Here is a 27,700-nt window from a genome sequence, read left to right as displayed (position 1 = left end):
CGATGTTAGCACAAACCAAAGTCTTTAATTTTCTCTTCCAACAAACTCTTGGACAACACAGATATACAAGATAGAGGTATCCAAACATGTCAAATAACAATATTAGGTAATATCATTATTGTAACATTAATAACATGGAATGTAGTACTCTTCATTCACATTCTTTTTTGAACTTTTAGTTTATTTTATGAAACATGTCAAATAAATAAATAACTCTATATCATCTGTCTCTGATGCCTATATGAATATATTCTCTTTGAAGGTGAACAGGGAAAGAAGGATGGTAGAATGAACAGGCTAAAGAGAAGAATGGAGGGTTCGAGCTCGCTGCCTTTCTTCCCATCGACTCTGTCCTTGTACACATACACTCCTGCTCTCTCCAATAGCCCTGTCTCAGTCTAAACACACACTCATTCAGCAGAATGTGTTTAAGTGCATGTATTTGTGTGCAAAATGCTGACACTTTCTTTGGAATCGGACACAAGGAAAACATTTCTACTGTCTCAGACTTCAAACTGCTTTTATTTGCTGCCTACCCTTTTCCCTAACAGTAAAGTGGGTTAAAACAGAATGATGACAAAGGGTAAATAGCTGCATCAGTCACACAGATGGCTATTCTATGTTACTTGCAGGTCTGTTTAATATCCCGAAGACAGATACACACAACAGGAACATCGAGAAGCACCAATGGCAGAAAGAGAAAAAAGGGGTCCAATGAAAGGCCAGCTAGGAGAGCAGAAATCTCTGTTCTCTTCTGTAGTCCAGTCCTCCTCTTTTCTTCCACAGTTCAGAGAGTTTGTTATTGTGCCTCTGTGTCCGAATGTGTGTGTGTGTGTGTGTGTGTGTGTGTGTGTGTGTGTGTGTGTGTGTGTGTGTGTGTGTGTGTGTGTGTGTGTGTGTGTCTGTGTGTGTGTGTGTGTGTGTGTGTATGTGAGAGTGTCCTGTCAGTCTTCAGTCTGTGCTGTGGTTCTCCAGCTCGGAGATGATGGTGATCAGGTTCTGGAGACCAAAGATATAGCCGCTGTCCTGGCCCTCGTGAACCACGCTGTCCTCCCGGTAATGTCTGCAGGTGGTGTGAGCAAAGTCTATCATCCTCACATCCACCACGGGGCTGTGGGGGTCTGAGTGGGCCAGGTGAGCCTGGCTGACACCTGAGCTCCCGCTGCCGCTGCTACTGCTGCTGCTGGAGCAGCTGCTGCTGACGTCGCTAGATGCGGAGGGGCTGTGAGGGAAACCAAGTGCACCAGCTACTTCACCCACATCTTCCTCCTCTTCCTCCTCCTCCTCCTCCATTTCCAATTCAGTCTCCACTTCCTCGTAATCCTCCTCCTCCTCATCCTCTTCTTCTTCAGAGAGTCCTTCCTCAGTGCGTCGCCGTGTGTGTTTACGGTGGGGCGCGCCATCATAGATGATGAGGAGGGAACTGGAGTAGAAGCGGTAGGATTCGCAGGCTTCCAGGGCAGCTTGCATGTCTCTGAGCCTGCGGAGCACAGGGGACAGGAGTTCATGTCGTAGATGCTGTCCGCTGTAAAAGAACTGGAACAAAGCCTCTTTGAAGCCTGGCAAGGTCAACTTGCGGCCATGATACTTGTTCATGAACATCAGCTGACCTGTGTCCGACTGGTACACCTGAAAAAAATGGAGAAATATGAAGATGTTAGAAAAGTAGAGTAGGAATAGCGACTGCTTCTAAAACACTTTTTCATTATATTGTAAGTACTGCCTAAATTAGCTCTGTTTCACCTACACTAGACTGGCCGGTCAAAGAGTTTTACCATTTATTTTTTGTGTCTGATTTGTCATTTTTTTCTAGTTTCTACTTAAACAATTGTGGCAGTGAAGGAAAAAGGGATGAGTATTCAAAAATGTATAGAGCCATCGATTTGATCTGATTTGAATATGTCATAGTAGAAGATGGTGGACAGAGATCGATCTTCTTTTGTTCTTCTATTAATGGACACTGTGATGGGTCACCTTCAATGATTTAACTACCCAATTTCAGACCTTTGTTGCTGGGTAGTTCCTTATACCACTCATGGTAGTCTGCTTATTAAAAAAAAAGTTCAAAATTTTGGGACAATTCAACACGTTGGACTCTTTCTTGGCTGGAAGCAGCAACTTGAAGTCTCTGCTGGTTGTCTGGCAACTGCACAACCACCCCATAAAATGGCTATTTGTTGATTTTAAACTTCAGTTTTTGTACAGATTGAGCAAACAAGATATAACGTGTTAATTAATGAGCTTTAGAGGTGCTGGTAAGGAGATTTCTTTTTACTATTGGACAGAGCCATGCTATCTTTTCCCATTTCCAGTGTTTGTGCTAAGCTAAGCTAACTGGCTGCTGGCTGTAGGCTTAAATTCAACCAACAGATATGAGAGGTGTATAGATGTTCTCATGTCAATCTCTGCCAGAAAGCAAATTAAAACATATTGCCCAAAATGTCCAACTCTTGCTTTAAGACAGTGCCATGAACACAGAAGCCAGTCTTGGCTTGAAGCCCACCTGCATGCCACACAGGCGGACTCCTATTGAGGCTGACGTGCTCTGCTGGCACTTGCGGATCTGCACCGCCTTCTTCTCCTCCGAGGCATCATCTCCATGCTGTCGTGTGCCCATCTTCAGGTCCAACACACATGGCACTGTGTGCTGCCATGTCAGGTTCTCTAGCAGGATGAATTCTAGGAAGCTGAGTCAAGGATTACAGAGCCGAAAAACCATGGCCTTCTTCTACACTACTAAGCTTACAAGGTAAATAAACAAGCTTTTCCCTCCACAAATTTGACTGCACTCACATACACCATTCAGCCAAAACATTAAAACCGGTCACTTGTTTTAATCGGGGCTGTAGTCAACCACAAAAATCTTTGTTGACTGAAATCGTACGTACTCTTCAACCAATCAATTTATCACATGAAAAAAAAAAAAAAATCTGCACGTTATCTCTAGTTCAAATAAATCAGCCACAGTGCACTGAGTGCACTCTACTTGGTAGCCTTATTTAAATTATAAACAAACATAAAAAAGCTAGGATTTGCGGCATATTAAATAATCTTAACCTTATAATTTTATACTGAAATGACGACAAGAGACTCAGAACCGACCAATGTGCAACTGCCCATATTCAGATGATTTTGAAAATAGAACTATATCAAGTGGTGATCCCAGCTCAAGATCTATTGAGGAATATACAATCAAAACCTCAAGCGTTAAACATGAAAGTTGACGGACCGTCCCAAGCTGACAAGTTAGTCTTAAATCTGTAGATGATATGACATGTTGGTTGTTGAGCTGTGTTGTCCAACCAATGAGAACTTGGTTGGATGAGAGCACACTGGCCAACCAATTGACCAGTCGATTGGGAGACTACCGCCCTAGTTTTAATATTCTGGCTGATGGGTGTATATGCTATTAACATTACAATTTGTACAGACAATTCACAGTAATATCAAGTAACAGATGGGAGTGCTTTGGAAAAGTGACTCCAGAGGACAAAGAAATTGATAGCTATCCGAAGCATTAGATAACAGGCCTCAGGTAAAAGCTGCTTGTAAATATGCATGTGTGCAGGTGTCCTGGTCGCACAGATGGCCGTGCCATGTCCCCTGGCCTGGAACCCCTGAACAATTAATCCTCTCTCCTTCCACTGGGATGCTGAATGTTGGCAAATAAAAGAATCTTAAAAAAGAAAACGAGAACAGTGTAGTTGTCAGTCAGTAAAAGGATACTGTATTGGTTGCGGTGCTTGGCATTCTCCTTCATTCGTTGCAGGTGTTGCTGGTGACACTTGAGACTCCAAGGGTTGTGTTTGAGCTGCGGCACAGCTTTACTGTGACTGCGCTCCAATCTGTAGTAGAGCACCTCGGCCTGCTGCAGCCACTCCAACTCCACATCCTCCTGCAGCGTGTGACCACTGGACAGCAGAGGGAGAGAGATCCAGTTTATCATACAAAGCAGAAGGAAAAAACAGAATCAGTTACTGTTTGTGTACATGGTTAAAGTGCGTACGTATGTGGGTAGTAGAGCACAAAACAAGAGGTCAGTGATGAATTATATTGGGTTTGAGGGGAAGCCCAGTGGAATAGTGTCTTTCACTCATCATAATCCTTCCAGTCAAACATCCACCTCTTCCCATCCTGTCCTCAAACAGTATAATCCTTCTAGTTGTTTCTTTTCACTCCTAAGACCCGGGCTAAGTAAAGTTTTGCGTTCGTATTGAAAGTACATTCAGAAAGTATTCAAACCCCTTCACTTTTTTTGACATTTTGTTATGTTGTAGTCTTATGCTCAAATCATTTAAACTAACCTATACCCCATAATGACAAAGCGAAAACAGAATTTTAGACATTTTTGCAAAATTATTAAAAAGGAAAAACATCACAGACATAAATATTCATACCCTTTGCTATGTCACTTGAAATTTAGCTCAGGTTCCTCCCATTTCTCCTGATCATCTTGAGATGTTTCTACACCTTAATTTGAGTCCACCTGTGTTAATTCCGTTGATTGGACATGATTTGGAAAGGCACCTGTTTAAATAAGGTCTCACAGCATACAAAGCATATCAGGGCAAAAACAAGCCATAAGGTTGAAGGAACTGGCTGCAGAGCTCTGAGACAGGACTTTGTTGAGGCACAGATCTGGGGAAGCCTGCAAAAAAAATTCTGATGCATTGAAGGTTCCCAAGAGCACCGTGGCCACCATAATTATTCAGTGGAAGAAGTTTAGATCACACAGGACTCCTCCTAGAGCTGGCCACCCGGGCCAAACTGAGTAATCGTGGGAGAAGGACTGTGAGAAGGACTCTCAGACTGTGAGAAACAAGATTCTCTGGTCTGATGACGCCAAGGTTGAACTGTTTGGCCTCATCATGTCTGGAGGAAACCATGCACCACTCATGACCTGCCCAATACCATTCAAACGATGAAGCACGGTGGTGGCGGCACCATGCTGTGGGGGTGTTTTTCAGCAGCAGGGACAGGGAAACTGGGCTTGAGAGGATCTACAGAGAAGACTGGCAGAAAATGCCCAAATCCAGGTGTGCAAAGATTGTCGCGTTATACCCAAGAAGACTCAAGACTGTAATCGCTACCAAAGGTGCTTCAACTAAGTACTGAGTAAAGGGTCTGAATACTTATGTCAAAGTGATAATTTCAATTCTTCCTTTTTAATAAATTAGCGAAATTTCTAAAGTTCTGTTTTCACTCATTATGGGGTATTGAATGTAGATTGAGGGGAAAAATAAGACTCCAACATAACAATGTGAAAGTGCAGGGGTCAGGATACTTTCTGAATGCACTGTATGCACGGACATGCATCTCTTGCAGTTATGTAAGCCTAAGGCTGTGACCCTTTCTCTGGCTGCCAAGGCTCTGCCTGTTGCTGTATTTGGAGCCTGTTTTTCCTTAGGTTGTTACGTGTAAGTCAGTATGTGCATCATCAGTCGATTAATGTGAGTCTTCAGACTACAGCTTTACAATTCACAGAAAATTTAACATTGCTTTAAATAGTTGTTTAACCGTTCTGCAGTGATCAATACATCTTCAGTTTAATATCTGTGCGAAAGTGACTCATTTTCCCACTGCCTGCTGATACATCGACTAAACCTTCCAGTTTATGAGTAACAAGTCCCTGAGTTTGCTGCTGTCTGTGTTGGAACATTTCCTTCGATCTCACCTCTTGTCCTTGTCTTTGCGAGAGTGGCGGCTCCGGCCATCTTTGCTGTAATTTTCGCTGTCCACAAGCAGTGAGGATGCCACCATTTTGCCCCACTTGAGCATCTTGCTCTTGGGCTCGCAGTCGGCGGAGGGGTCCTTGTTCTCCAGATCTGCAGCTGGGTCACTATGGAGTGGGTAGGCGATGAGGCAAAGGTTCCCTTCTTCATCCTCCTCGAAGCTCACTGACACCACACCTGAGATGGGGACCGAGAGGGAGACAGATCTGTTAGACATCTGTGTCATGTAGCAGTGAGTATGAGCAGAGAATGTCAACAAAACAAAAAAAGAAATCAAAGCACAACAAATTTGACAAGATAACACAAGCTCTTAAGTGCCAAGCATCCCTTATTCCCATCTTGCTGTTTTTGCAGCACAGTAACACTTACAGTTTTTGTCTACGCCCGCATCTGAGACATTTGTTCCAACAATACCTGGACAAAACTACGACCGACAAGAGAGGATGGGCGAGGGGTTACTGCTCTCAAAGCAACACAGAAAGGGACAAAATGAAAGACGAAAACAAGATTTGGTCTAATGCAAATACAAACACACAAATCATGCTCTCTTAAGCATGTCTAATGCTAAAAAGCATACAACATGTAATAAATAATAGCCCAAACACAAATGGCACGAGGATACAAAAATTCAGTCAAATTGTTTATTTATTACCATTAACAATTTTCCCTCACACAAAATGATGAGCAATATACATATATAATCATACAGAAACCACAAAGCATGACCCATACATACACAGAAAAAAGAATGTATTGTGTAAATATGATGCTAACATAATGTTACCTCGAGCTCCAGACAAAGAGCACAACAAGATAAGAGTAAGCATAACAGCAAAGGTCCAGAAGGTTCTCAAAGCCTCCAGATGTAAAGTACAGTAACTCCGACAGCACATTTACCATATATTTTCACAATTTCACCACTTGTTTGTATCATAAACAGCCACACCCTTTACTCCTCATGGTGTCCCATAATATGGCTGAAGGAGAAGCCAAGATACAGTGAAGGAGAAGAAGAATGAGAAAGTACAAGGAAAATAAGGATAAAGAGGTGAAAAATGCTGACATGGAAAATAAAGCACTGTTGCCATAAAATATTCAGGGCACAGCAAAGGAAAGAGAAGACTGATTCATCCCATGATCACATGATTTTTTGTTGTACCTCAATATTTTGGAGGTGAACATGAAAAGCAGAGGTGGGGCTTTTAGGACAATCAGAGCAAAGTGACTGCTTTGTATCACCTTTCACTTCTCTGCTGGGGGCACAAAGGAAACAGCTGAAGTGGTCCGTGAGGCATTGTCTTCGATAACATTTAAAGGGGATGTGCTGTAGTCAGAGGGGATGGAGAATGATAAGGACGCAGTGTCAGAGGGCTTCTGCAGGTTCTCATTTGTGTTCTAAATGACAGCGTTACTGATGCTACTCACTTCATGGTGGATCTAACCCCTCACATAATCTGCATGAATGATGACAAAAAACCTGCAGATGTATAGGTTATCTCCATAAGAGGTGACATGATGAACCAGTCCAACAGTCTGTGTTTGCTAATGTCACTCCTTGCATTTCATTGTTAAAGACGCTGTGGTGATGGTGAGTCCATCAGGTTTGTCGACTAATCCACAGTCCTCCAGAGGTTTTGCAGAGCACTTCCTGTGTTGACCCTTACAGTTGACCTCATGGTCTCTCTCCAACTGCTCTTTGGATTTCTGGATGTGAGCGGGGAAGACTCTCACAATGTATCCTTTTCAATCTGCTGGTTGTGCACCACAAAACATAAACAGTGGCTCACACCTGCTCACCTGAATTACCTGTGTTTATTATAGCCTTCTACAAACAGGACACAGCAACTGGGTGGCCTGTTTGTAGAAGAACCACTTGCAGTCTCAGCTGCAGCACCCTCCTGTGGAACAGTTTGGTACATGCTTCCGACAGGAACCTAGAGACAACACTTGAGCAGGGGTATTGAGCTCTGTTTCCTAAAAATGATTAAATGTACACTTTACAAACAACCTACAAAAATGCAAAGCACGTCTGCACCCCTTTCTATTCCCAGTGAACATGCACATTGAGCAGATAAATAAGAAAGAGAGATGCATAACAACATAACACAACAGCCACTAAACTGGTTAGAAAAGGCTAGTTTTCATTACCTCTATACTGGGGGGTAAACTTCCTCATTGCAGCAGGCAGACTCTTGTAGAACTGATGCTCACGGGGGATGAGGGGCTTGCAGATGGTCTGCTCCCCGAAGCGCAGGACGCAGGAATGTCCCCCCACCTGGTGCACGAAGGGCTCAAGCATCACCCCTTTCTCCATGTAGCACTGTTGGTGCTGTAGCTGGTGCTGCAGCTGGTTCTGCTGCTGCTTTTGCTTTTGCTCTGCATTCATGGCCTCCTGGGCCTGAGCCTCCACAGCCGGACTCATCCTCCTCTGGCCCTGACCACACTACCGCGGGCATTAGCCTCCTCACGCACGCACACACAATGCGGGGGGGGGGCCTATCTGGCAGGGACACGCACACTCACTCACACACTGCAGATCCGCAGAAGACTAGTCCTGGTATCTTGCAAGATTGCAGGATTTTGAAAGTTGTTCCCACAATGTCTTCACAAGCCGTTGTTATGAAGATCTGATTCGTCGGTCCTGTCAGGGGTTCTGCTGGTCGAAAACAAAGGACAGGAAGGAGGAAATTGAAGAGAAACAGAATAAAAAACTAAGATTCCTTTTCAACTCCTTGTCTGGCAGTTATTACATCTACGTAGAAACGGAAAGCCCTTTTATGTCCCTTAAATATCGAGGCTTGGACCAGTGCTGCGGCAGCCGATAAAGCAAACAGAGAGAGATCCTGCTTGTGCCTCTGCTGCAGACTGAATGATCTCTAACAGCTGAGAGCTGGCTCAGGACTGGTAAGGCTCTCACAAGCCTGACAATTGACCCGCCCCATCACAAGCAATCCACCAATCATGAGCATCCAAAGCAGGTTGTTGGGTGGTAACCCCTCAAGGGAAAGCAGCAAGCAAACAAAGACAGGGGTGGGAGGGGGGAGTCTGGGGGAAGGGAGAGAGGGAGGAAAGAAGAATAAAAACAAGGGGGGGGGGGCTGAACTCAGCTTGTCTGTCTGACAGCAGGGCTTAAGCAACCTGACAGAACAAGCAGCGCTATTTCCTCATATAAAGTGAGGCGTAGAGAAAGGAACAACAGAACAAGGGAGCATAGAAACACAGAACTGGCACGCAGTGCAAAACACACGAAGACACAAGTCAAATATAAACAAAATGACTTACTAACTACATAGAAAACTTGGCCTGAAAGAGCTAACAGCTTTGGCAGCTTGTGATTAATATTGATAGGAAAAAAATGGTGCAAAATAAAGACACTTTAGAGGCACTTTTCACATACTTGGTCATTTCTCACACATTTGACACTGCATTTAATTTTTGTTTGAGTTTTGATCTTGCCGTTGAAAACGAAGTATATTGCATATTGGGTTGAATTTCATCACCTACCAAATTATTTTATCCCCTAAATTCTGTTAGTTAAAAGCTGTAAATCAACACAATATCCTTTAAATTTTAACCTTACTTAAATAAATCTAAATTAATATTCTGTTAGTGGCAAAATCAAACTCTTCATTAGTAACCACGTAAAGATTACTACAGAAAGCTTCACTTTTACAAAAAAAATATTCTGATTAAAGAACCTACAATTTAGAGTCTATAAATGTTTAAATACACTAACACATGGCTAACAGCTTGGAGAATTTCTACATTTTGTATTTACTTTCTCCACTTACACCTGAACTATAGTGGCATAGCAACACTGTTAGCAGCAAACTGACTAAATATAAGTGAGTAAAGGTTTTGGGGACCCCTACCTTTAGTTTGTAGTCCATGGTACAGTGAAATTTTTTCTGGTCATAGTAAAGCTTGCATTAATAAATATTTGAAAGATGTATAGAAATTGAAAGAGTAGAAGACAAAGATGTTAATGGGAACAGAGATCAGGATGTGGTGTTATGAAGATATGGTAGGGTAAGAAGGGGTGACATGAGGGGGATTGCTTAGAGCTCGTGCTGTGGCCAGACTGGAAACTATAATCCTCATCTTGCCCCCTTCCAGGCCTTTTCAACACAAAAATTATCGAAGCAGGCAAAATAGCATCTGATTAAACCAGCCACTCAAGGCTATCTCCATTCATGTGAGTCCACCCTTAAACTAGTGGGAAACTAAAACACGGATGAGTGCAAAATTCATCAATGTATACCTGCATGTTTGTACTGACATAGCCTGAGTTTCTTTTGTATGCATGAGTGTGTGCACATTCATGTGTGTGCATGTGTACTGTACATTAAATTGGACAGTGGCTGGTTGTGCAGAGAACAGAGTCAGAAAGCCTAGCGCTAATCTCTCTAATCCTGCCTTTTGGAACACAAGAGGAAAATAGGCCATGACAAACAAGCAGAAATAGCCACAGTTACAGTTACACACACATACAGTGCATTCAGAAAGTATTCAGACCCCTGCTTGTTTTTTCACATTTGCATGTTGCATTTGCATGTTGCAGATGGGGCCATTTTCAGGTCTCTCCAGAGATGTTCAATTGGGTTCAGGTTTAGGCTCTGGTTGGGCCACTCAAGGACATTCACAGAGTTTTCCCTAAGCGACTGCTACGTTGTCTTGGCTGTGTGCTTAGTGGCATTGTCCTGTTGTAAATTCAACCTTTGGCCAAGACTGAGGTCCAGAGTGTACTGGACCAGGTTTTCATTAACGATCTCTGTACTTTGCTCTGTTCAGTTTTCCCCTCAACCCTAAACAGCCTCCCTGTCCCCTCCACTGAAAGACACCCCCACAGCATGGCGCCGCCACCACCGTGCTTCATCGTTTGAATGGTATCGGGCAGGTCATGAGTGGTGTATGGTTTCCTCAAGACATGATGAGGCCAAACAGTTCAACCTTGGCTTCATCAGACCAGAGAATCTTGTTTCTCACAGTCTGAGAATTATTTGAGGTGCTTTTTTGAAAACTCCAAACAGCTGTGTCATGTGTCTTTCACTGAGGAGAGGCTTCTCTCTGGCCACTCTGCCATACAGGCCCAGATCGGTGGAGCACTGCATTGACTGTTGTCCTTCTGGAAATTTCTCCCATCTCCACACAGCATCTCTGGAGCTCAGCCAGAGTGACCATCAGGTTCTTGGTTACCTCTCTTACCAAGGCCCTTCTCCCACGATTACTCAGTTTGGCCCGGGTGGCCAGCTCTAGGAGGAGTCCTGTGTGATCCAAACTTCTTCCACTGAATAATTATGTTGGCCACGGTGCTCTTGGGAACCTTCAATGCATCAGAATTTTTTGTGCAGGCTTCCCCAGATCTGTGCCTCAACACAATCCTGTCTCAGAGCTCTGCAGCCAGTTCCTTCAACCATATGGCTTGGTTTTTGCCCTGATATGCTTTGACAACTGTGAGACCTTATGTTAACAGGTGCCTTTCCAAATCATGTCCAATCAGTTGAATTTACCACAGGTGGACTTCAATTAAGGTGTAGAAACTTTTCAAAGATGATTACAAGAAATGGGAGACAATTTAGCTAAATTTCAAGTGTCACAGCAAAGGGTCGGAATACTCAATAAATTTGCAAAAATCTCTAAAGTTCTGATTTCACTTTGTTATTATGGGGTATTGAGTGTAGACTGATGAGGTGAAACAATTTATTCAAACAAATTTAAGACTTGTAACACAGCAAAATGTAAAAAATTGAAGGGGTCTGAATACTTTCTGAATGCACTGTGTGTGTTGTTTAATTATACACACACGCGCGCACACACACGCACGCACGCACACATTTTAAGCTTTTAAAAAAAATCATGAACAAAGAAATGGGGTGGCCCTTCCAACTCCCGGGTACCTCCTACACATGCCCCTGCTCGGAAATCTTTCATCAGTGGGCACCTTAATGGATAGAGCACTCTGATAAGTAAGCACCACCTGGTCTCAGCATGAAAAACTCCGTTCTGTTAGCTTTGACTCCATGTGATCACTTATTTTTACCTCAGTACCGGCAAACACACGACAGTGTTGTCGTTGACATATATTTGTTTTTGTTGTCAGAAGGCTGTACAAGTATAAAATCGTGATTTTATTGTAGGTAATAATGCTAACTGTTAACCATGTCTAACACTGATCCCTGAACTGCTACATTGATACCCCTCGTCAGATTACTATATTATGAACCTGCTGACCACTTTGTCTTGCAGCGTAAACATGAAGTTATGTCAGTGTATTGTGTAACACCTGTATTGCCTGCTTTATTAAAATAAGCAATCAGCTGGAACACACATTAACAATCATGAAAGTACATAAATCAAGCAAACATTAGATAATTTACGATATAAGCAGTAAACCTTTAACTTAGTACAGGAAAATTTAATAGGCACATGATAAAAAACCGCAGTCCAAACTGGAAAAAGTGTCCAGAGGAAATGACACTGAGAGAAAGAATAAAGACGGAGAGGGAAGTAAAAGCGATAACCTTGAAAGGCCAAGTGCAGCATGGGGCAGTTAGCAGGGGTTTTTCACAGTGCTGCTCAGGCACGTGCCAGTTACAAACAGAGGCAATCGGATGTGCAGCCAACAGGAAGTTAGAATCCAGTACAACAGACGTGCAGTTAGAAGAGCAGCTCCTGACAGGATCAGAGCTTTTCCAACCTTGACCAAAGGGAGAGGACAGATTTTATCTGTCTAACAAGGTACATCGAGGAAACAGCTTCAAAAATGGATTTCACAGTCCTTGGTTTGTGCGTGCTCTCTTCTTTAGCCTGATGACTGCTGGTCAGTGAGTGAGAATTTGAGACTCTTCTATGACAGCAAGCAAGACTCAGGGTCAACTGGGACACAGGACTGATTCCACAGGCCAGAACTGAGCTGTTTTTGTTGATCTGACGCTCCAGAAATTTCCATATTGTAATTAATTTGAATTCCTGTTAAACACACAAGATATACATACTGTAACTATATAGAGGGTCACAAGGACTGGAACCTATACCATTATGGCAGTGGGAAGAATTAGGGATGCAAACACTGATGCAAGAAGATCTTGCAAAAACCACGACTAAAGGACCAGAAATCAAACCTCGATCCATCTTTCTCGCTGTAAAAGTGACTGTAAGTGCTAAACACTAAGCTTAAGCTACCATGCCGCCTCCACTACATTATTTTCCTTTAAATGCCATTCAACTGTCCAATACGTTCTGCTCCATATTCAGTTATTCTGATTCTGAAAGTCATGAAGACAACTGTCTCACCATGATCAACATGATCACTGAGATCAAAGGGCTCAGTTAACAGACTTAACATTGTAGCACAGAGGACAGATTGCAGGTATGTAATTGAGGTTATCAAGTGGGTCGATGTTATTTTCAATCAAATCTCCGGCAGCTCCAGAGGGCTTTACAGCATGTTCAAGCGTCCTAGAAATGTGATCAGCAGATATATCCGTTTTAAGACAACCTGTGTAGAGAGATGTTTGGGGGGTTGAGGGGAAAGCATGAAGGAAGGGGTGGGTAAGGTTTGTCTTTTGCCCTTGTGCGGCAATGGACATTGGAGGAGGATACTAATATGGAGGTGCTGAGTGAATTTAGATATAAAACAGATGGAAGGTATGGATGCATTAGAGGGGTATGTGAAGGGCAAAGTAGCAAAGGGCACATATACACAAACACACAAATATATTGATTCAACTATGCATGGCTAGGTCTATCATATGGGTCTCAATTACAGTTAACACAACACAAACTTGAAAATAACTTCTTAATACATTCAGAAATTGCCTCCAATAAATATGCATATCTTCAGTATTTTTCTTGGTTCTGAGAGCTAGTTTGTTGTGTGTTTTCATACTGTTGACCTTATTACCTGCAAGAGCCTTAAAAGATTTAGGATGAGACAAATAATCTGAATGAGGTGGCATGACTCTGGATTTACCTGGAACAATTTACACAGTGGCCAGTGAGAGATACAGGTCATTTTCCAGACTGATCACCTCAAGTCACACCAGATAAACCCACTAACCAAATCCTCATGGGTCACAAACCCCTAAGCCTCCACTAAAAATACCACATGCTGTTTGCAATTCAGGCTGTTGAGTGGCTATTAATAAACAAAGTCTGTTCCATGCCAAATGTAAGAGACAAATAAACACAGCCATCATACAAAATGGAAACAATTCACTGGCTGCCACTATAGGCCCACAAGGCACACACTGAAGTCAAATAGCTGGCTGCACTGGTCATGTCCTGGTGAAAGTTCCCATCTTTACCTGCAATGATACAGCTGCACAGTTATATCAATTCTATCTGTGTACTTTTGGTCTAGTCATCTCTATTATGTACGTAAACACGTCTAGAAACCTTTCTAACACAGTTTTGATACAACAATGCTGACGAGATCATACCATATGAATTAAAGTAACAGAGGAGAAAGATTCACTTGTCAAAACATCTAGTTAAAGTAATTTTATTTATTTCCTGTTTCCTTTTGTCTATACTTAGGACTGTATGGTGATAGTATAAGGGATGCTTGCAATTATGCCTGTACATCCATACCATACAAGGTAAAACTACTAACTTTGACAGGTAGAGAAGGGGCAAGACTTCCTCGCTGTGTGAAGACTGTGAACATGAATGCACGTGTGTATGTCTAAGCAATGGATGGGGGGCTTTTGTATGAGGTTATCCCACCCTTACACAAACCTATCCTGGACCTGTTTCCTGACTGACAACATTCAGTCTCTTCCTGAACAGGGAGGTAAAAGATGCAAAAAGGAAGAGGGAGAGGAAATAGAAAATCTAGGGGAGATATGAGTAGTGTGATAAGGAGACACGGAATAGATTATGAGGAAAGGAGGACACCAGGTTTTTGGCCTAATGACTGGCCTAATTAACTCGTGAATGAGAAGTACAGCACCAAAAATATCCCTGTGTCCTCAATAAATCAGTGCCTCCTGTGTTCTTTTGCATAAACTATGGTTAGTGACAATGGTGAACTATCACTATTACCAATACTGTCAATAAAGCTTGAGAATACTGGCTTTTTTTCAGGAGCTTTATTCAGATATTAATCCACAGTGGAGTGATGTTTTGACTTTACTTAGACACAAGAGAGGTAGTTAACTGTAATGTTTTTACATCATATTTATTATAAATGTTACCCTTGAATTACACAGTACCTATGGATGATTTTCGTGAATGTATCAACATTTAATGGGTACACAGCAGACACTTTGACTTGCCAAATGTAAGTATATGTGGCTAAAGAAATTCTGGCACACCTGAATTCCATTTAGATGTGCCAGTTCCATGGCCCCGGTAAGCCGTGGAACTGGCATGGCTTTCTGGCACACTGAAATGTAACAGGGCCAGCATTAATAATGTGATTTTCTTGCTATGACATCAAAATGTCTGCCTTAAAAAAAGCTATTACATATTAATGTTATAATTTCCTTAGGCACCAGTCCCTAGTCCTTATGTATAACAAAGCCTAGTTGGACTAAGGAAAAATGGAAGGGCAATGGGAAACGGGAATTGCAGATACTGGAAATATTTCATTCAGACAGTGGAGTCTGGATTGGCAGGACAGTGTTGATGAAGTTAGCTGATGAGGAAGATGGGTTTGCAATTGACAAAAGCCTAATTGGAGCAAGCACAAAGTTGGGAGGAGGGTGGGATTAAAGCCGTGTGTGCTAGGAGGAAAGGGGACAGTATGATCTCAATTAGCCAATCATTTAGACCCACATCTCTTCCAAGAGCAAAGGGCACTCTCCCACATAGTCTTTAGATTCTTGCTAAGAAGATGGCTGGAAAAACACTTTGGTCTTTTATTAATTTACAAACAATACAGGACTCACAAACAATAGGACTGACAATGCTTCTCTTAGACTATATAATGATGTCTTCCTAGTACCTGCTAATCCAGTAGTGCTGCCAAAGTTTGTGACTGGACAGTGAATCACTGATAGGAGTACTTATGAAGTCGTAAAGCTTAGCAACACTGTACGGGAAAGGGATGTAGCCGTCACATGCTTCCTGGATTTAGGTTTTGCTACACACTTAAACTGTCCGCACATCTCAGAATCATTAGACAGAGACTAAGCTGGCTTCAGTCCATTGAAACAATGCAGCTCTAGTCTGGCACAGAACTGCTAATGGGATCTTGAACTACTGAATGCCTGATCCACACTCTGGTTTTAATGCTGCATTTGGGAAATGTACCCCATTAACTGACAGCAATGTGAGGCACAACATAAAATATGATGTGTAGGATTAATTAAAATAATAGAAATAAAATTCCTTAAGTGTGATGCTTCCTCTTTTTATTGCCTAATGATTTTAATGTGTATCATAGTGGAAAAGTGTATCAAAGTGGAAAATTCAGTCTTGTACAGTGACTTTAAACCCATATTCCCCAAGTTGTTTTGGTTCTGGCATTCTCCTCATACAGGGTTGGACTGGACTATTTCCATGGTCATTTGGCTGTGTTCCTCCTCTGCAGCTGAGTAAGGTCAAAGATCATTGGCTCACCCCCACTCTTTAGTTCAGTTTCTTGGAAGCTACATAGATAGCACAGCAGAGCAGTTTCTTCTCTGCCCCGACAGCAGTATGGCTTGGTTGGAGAAAACCTCTGGCAGACAGCCAATCATACGAACCACGCTCAAAAACAAATCTGTAGTTCTACCCAGAGGAAAATAACCAGTTATTCTCATCACAAACTTTGGCCAACAGGGGTGCAGCTAGTAAGAATTGGAGAGAGTGGCCTTTTCCACGAAAATGAAGAAACAACAGATGTTTCAGAAGTACAAACAATGTAATGTAATAGTTTCTAATCTAAAAGTGTTACTGCTAATGTCTCACTAAATATACTGTAGGCCCATAAGACACAAACTCAGGTCAGTGAGACGGTAACACAGTATGGATGTAGATGTCTTAATGTCAGACTAGCCTGGACCAAGCAAGGCTATGGGCAGGTAAAGGTTAGGCCAACCCCAGATGTCCATTATAGTCTCTCTGTGTTTGGCAGGGACACCTTATCCATGGCTCAACATGCAGCCAGTGACAGTGTGGACACTTAAGAGTCTGCCAGGACAGACAAAACACAGCATACAACCAATGCTGCAGTTGGGAAAGGGAACAGGACAGTGGTGACTGTGTTTATGTTTTGAATGCAGTAGTGGCTTTTCCATCCAGCAGTAATTCATCTTAAAAGACACTTCTGTATTGAAATTCTGGACTGAGTTGCCTTCAGACACAGGTACCATGGCTTTCCCATGCATTTTAAATGCCTGAAGAATACATGAACAGCACTCTGTTATTAAATCAAATCCAGTCAGTACTTTTTACGCGTATAAATTACAGGTATATTCAAATTGTAGAATTTCACTGTGACTGAATTTTTCTACTTAGCATAAGTAAGTCATAAGTATTGGTCTACAATACTTCTTTGTTTACAAACATTACATAGGTAAACAAAAGTTATCGCAAAAACAGAAAAACCTTAATAACTGAACTCAATCGTAGCAAGCTGTCCAGGCCCAGAGGCAGCCAAGCAGCTCCAAATCATGATGCTATCACCATTGTACTTCACCTTTAGGATGATGTTTTCATGTAGATATACAGTGACCTTTTTACACCATAAGTTTCATGCATGTTCTTCCCAGACAAGTCAACTTTAGTTTCATCAGTCCACAAAACATTTTCCCAGTAGTGATGTGGAGCGCCATGGTGCTCTTTGGCAAACTTCAGGCACACAGTGATGTTTTTTTTGGAGAGCAGAGGCTTCCTCCATGATGTCCTGCCACGGACGCCATGCTCCATGCAACCATGCTCCAGCTCCACTGATTCTTTTTTAAGCCTTAAACTGTTAGTCTGGGCTTCTTTTTTTTACATCATTTAGCATCTTCATTGTGCCTTTTGAGTCATCTTAGCTGGGCGCCTACTTCTGAGGAAAGCAGGCACAGAACTAAACAGTTTGTCTGACTGTGGACTGATGAATATCTAAACTCTTTGAGATGACTTTGTAACCCTTTCCAGCTTCATGCAAATCAATAATTCTTGATCCTACATTTTCTGAGATATCTTTTTGCAGGGCATGGTTCAAATTAGTAGATGCTTATTGTGAATAGCAGAGTCAAAACTTTTGAGGGTTTTTTAAAAGTGAAAGTAGCGCTAACCCAAACATCCAATCAGGTTTCCTTGACTGGATTCCTTGTTTGTTAACTCCTGACTCCCATTAGCTTTTGTTGATTTCATTAGCCGAGTGGTTCACATAATTTCTCTAACCTACACTGTGAATGTTTGAATTATGTATTCAGTATGGACAAAAGCAATACAATGATTTGTTTGTTATTAGTTGTGATTGTGTTTGTTCATAATTGTAAACTGAATTACAATATGGCCATATTTTAAGACAGATTTATGGATAAATGAAGGTGAATCCAAATGGTTCACTTACCTTTTCTTGCCACTGTACATGCTGTCCTGAGTTTGTCAGTATATTTCAAGGCATATCACTTAATGTTAAATTTAAATGTAAATCCTACAAGTTACCTGTGGTTTTAGAAAACCTTTAGAACTATCTAATATTGTTAAAGAAATTGATATTTTATGTACAGTATATGGTAAAGTTATAACTTGTTTCAAATTCTCATACAACCAACAGTATTTAAGTGATACACTGTTGGAGCTGTTAAAATGGCATTAGCCTTAGCCTATGACAAGTCCTTAGAAATGATGCTAAAAATCATGATTGCCTTCCTGTCACCTGGCAAAGGATCTGCAGTGGAGAAACAAATCCAATCTGCAACATGCATAGAAAGCTTAGATTGAGCTTGACCTCCCTACAGATGAGGAGAAAGTGCTCTTGAAGAGAAGGATAAGAACATTAAGCTGTGCTTGTGTGGCGGAACTGTGGCAATGTCAAGGAGACCGAATAATCAAAGCAGACACCTTTTTCTAGTCAACTTGACACCACAGGCTCTCACATCGGAAGTTCTCGTGATATTGAGACTTTTGCGATGTGTGTATGTGTGTGTTTGAGTCAACATAGTATGTGCATCCTTGACATTTTCACACCTCAAAAGTGTGTCAACTCACGTGAAGTGATGGGATGGAGGGCTATATATACCCTTTAGCATGTTGGCACATTTCTCACACCATTTATAAACACACGCACCTCTGCCACTATAAATAATAGCACTCATACACCTTATCACACACTATTAAAATATGGACACTGACATAAACACAATGGCACGCCCTCAGTGTAACTCTCCAAGCCAAAGCTCTTTCCAGACACTCACATTGTTGTGCATAGCCAAAACAGAAGTTGGATGAAGCTATTTTTTACCCAAAAAGGACAGGCCATTGCAATGGTGACAGCACACTGTCAAGCCATTTGTATCTCTGTTCATGTCTTTATAAGGATGGGATAGAGCCATATTCTTAAAAGAGCCAGTAATTTCAGATAACGAACAAATATAAATACAAAAGTAAATCTGAGAAGAAAACTGGATGGGGTAAGATCAGGACGTAAATGGAAAAGATGAAGGAACAAGGAAGAATGGGAATTCATGGCGGAGAACAAACAGAGCTTAATATGGGACAGACTGAGAGAAATACGAAGCCATGGCTTGAAACCTGATATCAACATATTAAAAAGAAATTTGATCATTGCAGTGAGAAGACAAGCAACCACTGTATCCAGGGCACCGCATATTGTAAGTCACCTCAGCATGCAGAAGGCACACAGTCACAGCCTCCTCAACTGGCTGCTACCCGGATGAATATTAATCCTTGGAAAAAGCCCACACACGTGCATAAACATAATACGGTAATATAAGGTTCTAAGACGGAGTACAGTTACAGCAACTCAGAGGCTTGGTACTGACTGACCTCAAGTCCATGCGCGCACACACACACACACACACACACACACACACACACACACACACACACACACACACACACACACACACACACACACACACACACACACACACACACACACACACACACCCCTGAAAGTTGTGTAAGTCTATATATTGTGGCAGAAAGGAGAGAAGCTTGGGGCTATCAGACACGAGTTCTGTGTGCTACTGTGATACTCTGCTGTTCACTCTGCTTGCAGTGCAGGCTGCATGTGAACGCAGTATCTCAGCTCAAGGAACATAAACAGTCATCTTATCAGGATGGGGAATAACTTTACAAATAACTTTACAAAATATCTATTTGATGGTGCATAGCTAGCTACTATCTTTTACTACTATTATTTAAACTCCTTTTGCTGAATATTCTCACAATAATGTGTGCACTATAACCCATCAGTGAGACAATAAAAATATATCCATTATTTTTATTCAAAGCAAACACATACAGAGCCAATTTAATTATATTATTTCATATAAATTTATTGGAAGCCAAATATTGCACAACTAATGCTGAAACTGTAAGTAGTTCAGGAAACAAACCATGATTGTTTCTTGACCTACCATGATAATTAAGGTGGCCTCCCACTGCTATCAAAATTTAGAAAGAAACATCTTTAGTTTGGCCTTATGTTGTAGGTTTTATGTGGTGTATCAATAGGGCAAAAGAGGGTGACTGGGACGATGCATAGAGCTCAACTATAGCATAGAGGAGAAAACAGCAGGGAGGTTTATAGTGAAGTCTGTGATGAAATGCATAGTGTGTTTACAGTCTGTGTGGATAGGGACGTTGGCTGTTGATACAGAGCAGTGTGGGCTTTGTTGGCAGCAGTGCAGCGTGTTTCTGTGCCATAGACAGCTCTGCACTGCGGTGCTTGTGTGTGCACGTGAGGAGGAGCACACATGGCAGAGGAATTACAGAAGAGCCCATCCATATCCCCTTCCGAAGACCCTCCCTCTGACAAAATCTGCACCCCTTGCTTTACTAATGCAGACCTCATTTCTATTCCCTTGTCAAGTGAACATCCAGCCCTCAATCTTCCCCCAAATAGCAGCATTTATCCACCATAATACGTGCTTCATCCAGCAATCAGACATAATGTGAACAATATTCAGTCAACTAAAACTAACTTCTAAAAAGGAAACTTCCTTTCCTGCACAAAATATGGTCTCAACATGCATTTTTTCCTCAGTGTTCCCCCACTACCTGCAGTCCACTGCAATAACCCCATTAACCTCTCATGCCCCAATTCTGTTAAAATTTAAATACCCTCTCGACTCACCCCTTGTCACTCTGTCTCTCCTCTCCTGAGCTAGAGCTCTGTACCTGGATAGTGAGCAGTGCAGGTGATGGATAAGCAGGGTGTTGGAGAGGGCGCTGAGACTCCTGTGGATTTGGGTGCTATGTCTGACAATGGTTTTTGAGTGGGTGCTGATGAGTAAGCTTGGCCTTGTTCAAACAGGCTGACTGAAGAGCACCTGAGGCCCACAGAGACACAGGAAAAAACGACGTATCGTGGAAAAGTGCTGAAGACTCTTTTACTTAACCCTGCTATAAAATTAAAAAATAAATAAAAACTTCTTTTACAAACCTGCATGCAGAACACATACACACACCCCAACCTTGTTTGTCATTATAATACAGAAGGTAGACAAATAGTAGACGCTTTGGGGCTGCAAACAAGCTTGCAAACAAAACTAAACTGGAACTACATTCCAAGATGGTCACTTTTTCAGTTATGGTTTTAGACTTAAATTTTTCCAACGCACCACTTATGTACTTGGGTTTTCAGGTTAAATTGTTATCATGGATAGCGCAAGAGGCAAGAAACAAGAACCAATTTACATGCATAGCATTTCTGTGGTTTCATCTAAATCAGAGGCTATGAAAAAGAGAAGTGTAACCTAAGCCAAAATATCTTCATGTCTTTACTAAGACCTTGAAATTATTCAACTACCTCTTTCTCTGTTCCTCTCTAGCTTTAGCCCTCAACCGTTGCTAACACCAAAGCATTTTGGAGCGCTGCACTTGTAGTTAACTAAGATAGACTGAAAAGCAAAAAGAATTACCTAATGGTGCAAGGTATGAATAAATGGAGTAGACTAGAGACCTGTGGAGCCATAGGCTACAGGATTAACACAGTCAGACTGGCTTAGCTATGATATAACATGTATCTCATGGGACATGGACGTGCTGGTGAAACTCTAACAGGTCACGTAGCTGTAATTTCCCAGAGTCTGTCCCTCTGATGATTTCCTTGTGAGGCATTTATATCAGTCTTAAAACAGGGCATACCAACTCTCAGTCCAAATCCATATACAATTTCCAACCCTCAGAGCCAGGACAATAGCTGGCATCCAGATGGACTTCCCCCGCTGGTGTTTGGTTACAATACAATACAATAAAAAATGAGTATATAGCTGTGGAGTAGAGGGCGAACTGCAGACAGGTGAGTCCAGAGGGGTCCTTGCCTACCTGAAGCTAAACACCTTTGGCCTGGCTTGGTATACTCGAAGGACAATGCCTTCTAGGCTCTGTCTACCTGCAAAACACACAGAAACACATGAACACCATTGCAGAGTTATGACTGGGCATATGTTGCTAAACAAAAGGTGAAAGGGATTAAACAAATACTCAGGCACAAACAAAACCAAAACCCAAAAATAGAAAATGTTGTTTCCATGCCACTGACTTCCTCTACCCTGACAGTGTAGAAGGAGTTGCTAAAGTGGAGTTCAAATGCCACAACTACACTCTCAACGAGTCAGTGACAAATTAGTATACACTCTGCCTAACTCTCACATGCCCAGTAGGATTGGAACAGTATGTTCCTCAAAACATAGCGCACACGTACACATAAATGAACAGTGTCAGACGAGGCATGATAGGTGCATGGGTGTGCTTGTACACACACACACACACACACACACACACACACACACACACAGAGTGCAGTCAGGAAGACAAATTTCCAAAAAAAATTGTTTTATCTGACTAATTAGATGCAGGACAATTATAGTGGGAACACAGAAGCAGTAATTCTTTGGGTGTTCAGGTCCTGCACGTGAACTGCAGCTGGAGACTCCACAAGGAGAAAATAGGTCCTGCATTGGCAAAAATAGATGAAAGAGAGATCAGCATGGACAAAGTGGACCAACTGTATTATATAGAGGGATAGAATTCTTTGGAATAGACAGATGTGAGACAGAGAGGTTTAAAATATGTAGAACACTGCAGGGTGTCAGACACCGAACGGACACATGGATTCTGAATGAACTTGCAGCGCCAACAACTGCTTCAATAGTCCACTGACAGTAAGAACAGAGGTTAAATATAAACTCAGTAATCCCTTAACAAAAGGGCACTTAATGAGAGTCTGCCTGGATGGTAGGATGTGAGCTAGAGGGAGGAATGTAGCTGGCAAAGGCCCAGGATTGTGCCACAGGCACTCAGAACAAGTCTGCCACTCATCAAGTGGAACGGCTTCAAGCTTAGTGTCCTCTCAATGACAAATACCACGCTCTCCTTCTCTGCCCAACTGGTTTTCCTGGCACAGGCCAGCAATCTATCCCAATCTTGAACCTTAGAGAACCATGCTTCTCCTTTCAAACTGGGCTAACAGCTACGAAGCAGAAATATTAAGCTGGTGAGGAGATTATTATATGAAGTCTCAGGATTAAAACTCGTCACATTTTCCATGACTGAGAGATGGTGACTAACTGGTGAGTCCCAGCCATGAAGCAGAACGACAGCCCTGGCAGTCATCCTGCTGGATCGGGGTAAGTACCTGAAATATTCAGTAAGGTCAAAGAAACGCAGCTGGCTCCAGGCCTCGCTTTGATACTTGGGCCTCAAATGAGGCGCCGGCATGGTGTTACTGTCTCTCCACAACACATCCCGACATGGTTTCATCTTGTACATACCTGTGTCAAGTGTCTATTTCTCCCTACGTTTTGATCTTAGAAGGAAGCACTTCTGTGCTGCTGTGGAAATATGGACTGATCTTTAAAGTAACATCCACCTTCCTTAACATACTCGGAGAGGCAGTAGGGGATCTATTCCAAGGTTTTTTACACAGTTTATTTTTGTTACTCTATCACCCTCTTCATCAAAGGATGTTTCTGTAACTAAGCCAATGCACACTGCACATCTGCACATCTCAGAGTGCTTTGTGTCTGATGTGACTATGTTTCTATGACAGTTTAAAGTGTATACACCTATACATTGGAGCAATGAGAAATGCCCCACAGTGGCAAATCACCTCAGATACATATGCGTAAAAACAGATCAATGCTTTTAATAAGAACCCTGGTTGGTTTCCCAGCCAGAGCCTCTAATTCCCAGTTAGCACGATGCCAGCAAAAATGGCAGTGTGTATGAGTATGTGTAATATGAGCGCTCAGATCAGACTTTCGGGAGATTAACGGGGAATGAATGACTGAGTGCATGAAGCTGCGGGCCTTTAAGCGAGCAGAGAGAGAGAGAGATGCTAGCCTTGCTACAGCTCCAGAGTTGGGTGTAATTGAATAAGAGGAGGTAGCAAAAAGACAAGAACAGCTGCAATTCCACTGACGCTATGGGAAACCGGCACTGAGGAAGATTAAGCTTTGTTATGCAACAATACAGAAGTCTTTGCCATCACTTTAAAAGTTTAAACATAAATGCAAACCATTGTTACCTGCCAAGCACGTACAGGCTGTGTGCTTTGTTATCAGAGCATGAATTTGACTTTCCAAAATGGCAGCCCTGTAGCAAGTAACCTGGGAAACATTTTAATGGAAACCGGCCTATTAGGATCTATCACATCTCTACTACAACTGCAAGCTTAAGTAGCACCCATCATCTTCTGGTTTGTTCAACTTTTTTGTTTTAGATATGATTCTGCTTGGTCTGACAACCTGGACAAACTGCCAACAGCCTTTATCAACATTATAACAGACAGGTCGTCAGCAGTTTGCCTTTCTTTCAGTCTGTTGCTACCAGAGGTTAAAGAGGGGGAATCCAGGAGTTGGGGGAGATCTCGCCCTTATTAAAAGAAACAACATACACACAACTGCATAGAAGGAATAAAGCCTGTCTAACCTTTTACCCCCCACCTCTCAACATGACCTCACCCAGGCCTTACGCCACTTGGAAAGAGCTACAGCAACTTGGTTATCAAATAATTTTGAAACAAGCTTTCCCCTAGTGTTGTCTGCTCAGTTTATCCCTTACCCCACTTATGATGTTGGTTTCCACTTTTCCCAAGACAAGCAAACGAACTGTGACACAGCTGTGTTAAATGTAACAAATTCAAAAAAATCCTATCAAGTTACTTCATTAAATTCAAATAAAAACAAAGCATTTTGTAATGTTTTGATCTCAAAAAGCCAACGATCATTTTGATTTTAATTTTTTCTTCAAAAGTGTACCGGAACTGCTCAGCTTTTCCACAACGCATCTATGTATTAAATCATTATCATGCCTAAACATAATTAAACATGTTTGTATCAGTGTGCGCACACATGAGGTGGGAGATTGTGCAACAGAAAATGAGAAGGTCCTGAGAAATATGTGGTGCTAAAATTTATCTTCTGCCAGAAGACAGCTTGTCATCATCCTTCCAACACCTGGCTTCCGTTTCCACTGACACCTAATGCTATCCCAGCATGGGGGAGGTCAGCCAACCCAGTCAGAAGCCACTTGCCTGTAGGGAATCCTCACCATATCTAGTGTTATGTAAGCACGAAAGAATAGTCCTATCCATAAGGGGAGATCCCTGAGGTTTCTAATGGACTCTCTCAGTCTATCCGCCTGTGGTTTACCATCTGAAACCCATCTGGTGGAAGATACGCAACTGAATGCTTTGTACTAAGTGTGGGCAAATGCAATAAACACCAGTCTACAGCTGAAGCAGTTAGTCAATCAATCAATTTAGTTGATCGAGTGAAAATTAATTGGCAGCTATTTAAATTAACTGTTGTCTTTAACTAAGTCTTTTCATAAGCAAAAATACCAAAATATTTTTGGTTTCAATTCTTTCACTGTGATGATTTGCTGCTTTACTCTGTTTTATATCAATGTACATTTAATCTGTTTGTGTTTTGGACATTGGACAAAACAAGTTATTTTAAAACTGAGAAACTGTGATTGACATTCTTCAGTGATTTCTGGTATTTTATAGAATACAACATTACTAGATTAATCGAATAAACAAATGGCAGATTAATCAATAGTGAAAACAATGATCGGTTGCAGCCCTTGCGGTTGCAACGTTTAAAGTGACTCACAATTGTAATTTCACCCCGACAGACCAAAGAAACAACAGAGCCCCTATTTTATGGTTGTGACACAATCCAAAACTAATGGAATTCCTTGCATGATTGGCTGAGCTCCAAATCCATAAATATAGATTGCTTCTCTTTCAACTCTATGCAGTTAGGAATAATCATGAAGCACAAGCAAATTTAATTTCTTGTTAAAAATTTCACCATCATAACAAAAGACTATATACATAAATGTCATGTCACTAAAAAAGGTCAAAAGCGCCTATGCCCGGAACTCTATATACTTATGTCTCAATATAATTTACTCTGGCCCCTTGCTGAATTCCTTATTTTTATTTAATTATTATTTTAATGGCTCAACACTCTTTTATATGTTCCTTTCATGTTATTATAAAATTTCAACATTTCAATCCTGTTTGTTTTGCTTTTGTTTTTATTTTCAACAATATTTATTTTGCTGTCACTTCCTATGAGTAATTGATGGTTAGATGTACCCTAAGTAGAAACTGAAAACATCCTTTCTTAGGAGGTGTGATTCTGTTTTGGACAGGAAACCTTTCTTGAATTGTGGGCCTAGAGCATTGAGTTCGCTACTGTACTTATCATCCATGTGTTATCAATAAAGTTGGTTTAAAAAAATGCTTACAGTGTAAACATAGTCGGATCATTTCCCTCAGACTGAGGAAAAGAGAGTTCCTCAGTCTATATGAATTCTCCTTCACATCTTTCTCTGAACCCGTGACGTTTTCCATCGAGGTCAAGGAAACGTGGTTAGGTCGGGACATTATTTCGACTATTCGACTACAGACACGTCTCGTGTACTGGGTCCAGTAATGCTAAGAACGTTGGTACCGTTGAAAGACAAAACCAAAGATTTATACGACAGCACAAATAGCAAAAACTCAAATATAACCATGTAACTGTAACCATGACCACACAGTCCTAATAGACCCTCAATAACCACCGTAGTTGCTTTGTTTGTTTTGTTTTGTTTTGTTTTGTTTTGTTTTGTTTTGTTTGGCTTACCATAACCAGACACTGCCTTCGTACTGCTTATTTGGGAAATGTATTCTCTGTCCGTCTTTACATAGCTCGTAACATGAACTTAATCAGACAGCAGCAAACTGCTCTTTCAACGGCTCACTGTTGATGCTAATGTTATTCAAAGCACCGTTAACACCGGCTGGCTGGGTAAACCAGGGTGAATATGCCCAAACTGGTCGGCTCTGTTTCTCTTTTAGCTACAACGCATTTCAACCAAGCCACCTGTCACTGTTATCTTGCAGACTGGTTGTGTCAGAGTATCCGGACAGTATTTTTTTTTTTTTTTTTTCAGCTGCAAAACTGTTTTTCATTTATTTTTTATTTATTTCTTTTTTTAAATTACCTTCTCTTCCCCAATTCCTTTACGGAGCCCCGAGTGTGCATTTTCCGGTTTTGGCAGATGACTGTGATTGCTCCGGAAGTAGCTGTTTGGATGCCATGGCAACAAGGTCCGGGGGCGGGGTCATAGCAGCCACCGAGGCTCGGATGCGAATCGTAGAGGAAGAAATTTGCATCAAGAGTGACGTGTGGGCTTACGGTATGGCCGGCTTGTCCTCCTGAGGGGCCCAGTGGCAAAGATGTCCCATGTCCCACTACACTCCCCTTTCCCAAGGCACCCAGAGATCAACCAGTGAAACCAAGAATTAAGTCGATTAATTGATTACTTGATTGACAGAAAATTAATTGGCAACA

At 41.8% G+C, this 27,700-nt stretch overlaps 1 protein-coding gene across 4 annotated transcripts; it reads right to left on the bottom strand.

The window, feature by feature from the left end:
* Nucleotides 1–5: 5 nt before the first annotated feature.
* On the bottom strand, nt 6–27,530 carry LOC120807512 (inositol hexakisphosphate kinase 2-like). Of its 4 annotated transcripts, none has more exons than XM_040159651.1 (6): nt 27,351–27,530; nt 7,881–8,385; nt 5,675–5,909; nt 3,727–3,911; nt 2,504–2,679; nt 952–1,629 (listed from the first exon to the last, which is right to left on the bottom strand). In XM_040159651.1, the coding sequence occupies exons 2-6, from the start codon at nt 8,152–8,154 to the stop codon at nt 952–954; spliced, it is 1,548 nt and encodes a 515-aa protein (XP_040015585.1). In that variant the 5' UTR covers nt 8,155–8,385; nt 27,351–27,530. The 4 variants fall into 4 exon arrangements, with proteins under 4 accessions (XP_040015586.1, XP_040015585.1, XP_040015587.1 ...); XM_040159653.1 differs by lacking the exon at nt 27,351–27,530 and adding an exon at nt 26,990–27,152; XM_040159654.1 differs by lacking the exon at nt 27,351–27,530 and adding an exon at nt 22,173–22,232.
* Nucleotides 27,531–27,700: the final 170 nt, after the last annotated feature.

The sequence above is a fragment of the Xiphias gladius genome, chromosome 21 (genome assembly GCF_016859285.1).
Source record: "Xiphias gladius isolate SHS-SW01 ecotype Sanya breed wild chromosome 21, ASM1685928v1, whole genome shotgun sequence".
NCBI lineage: Eukaryota > Metazoa > Chordata > Actinopteri > Istiophoriformes > Xiphiidae > Xiphias > Xiphias gladius.
Note: the sequence above shows the minus strand (reverse complement) of the source record. Positions and strands in the feature narration are given on the sequence as shown.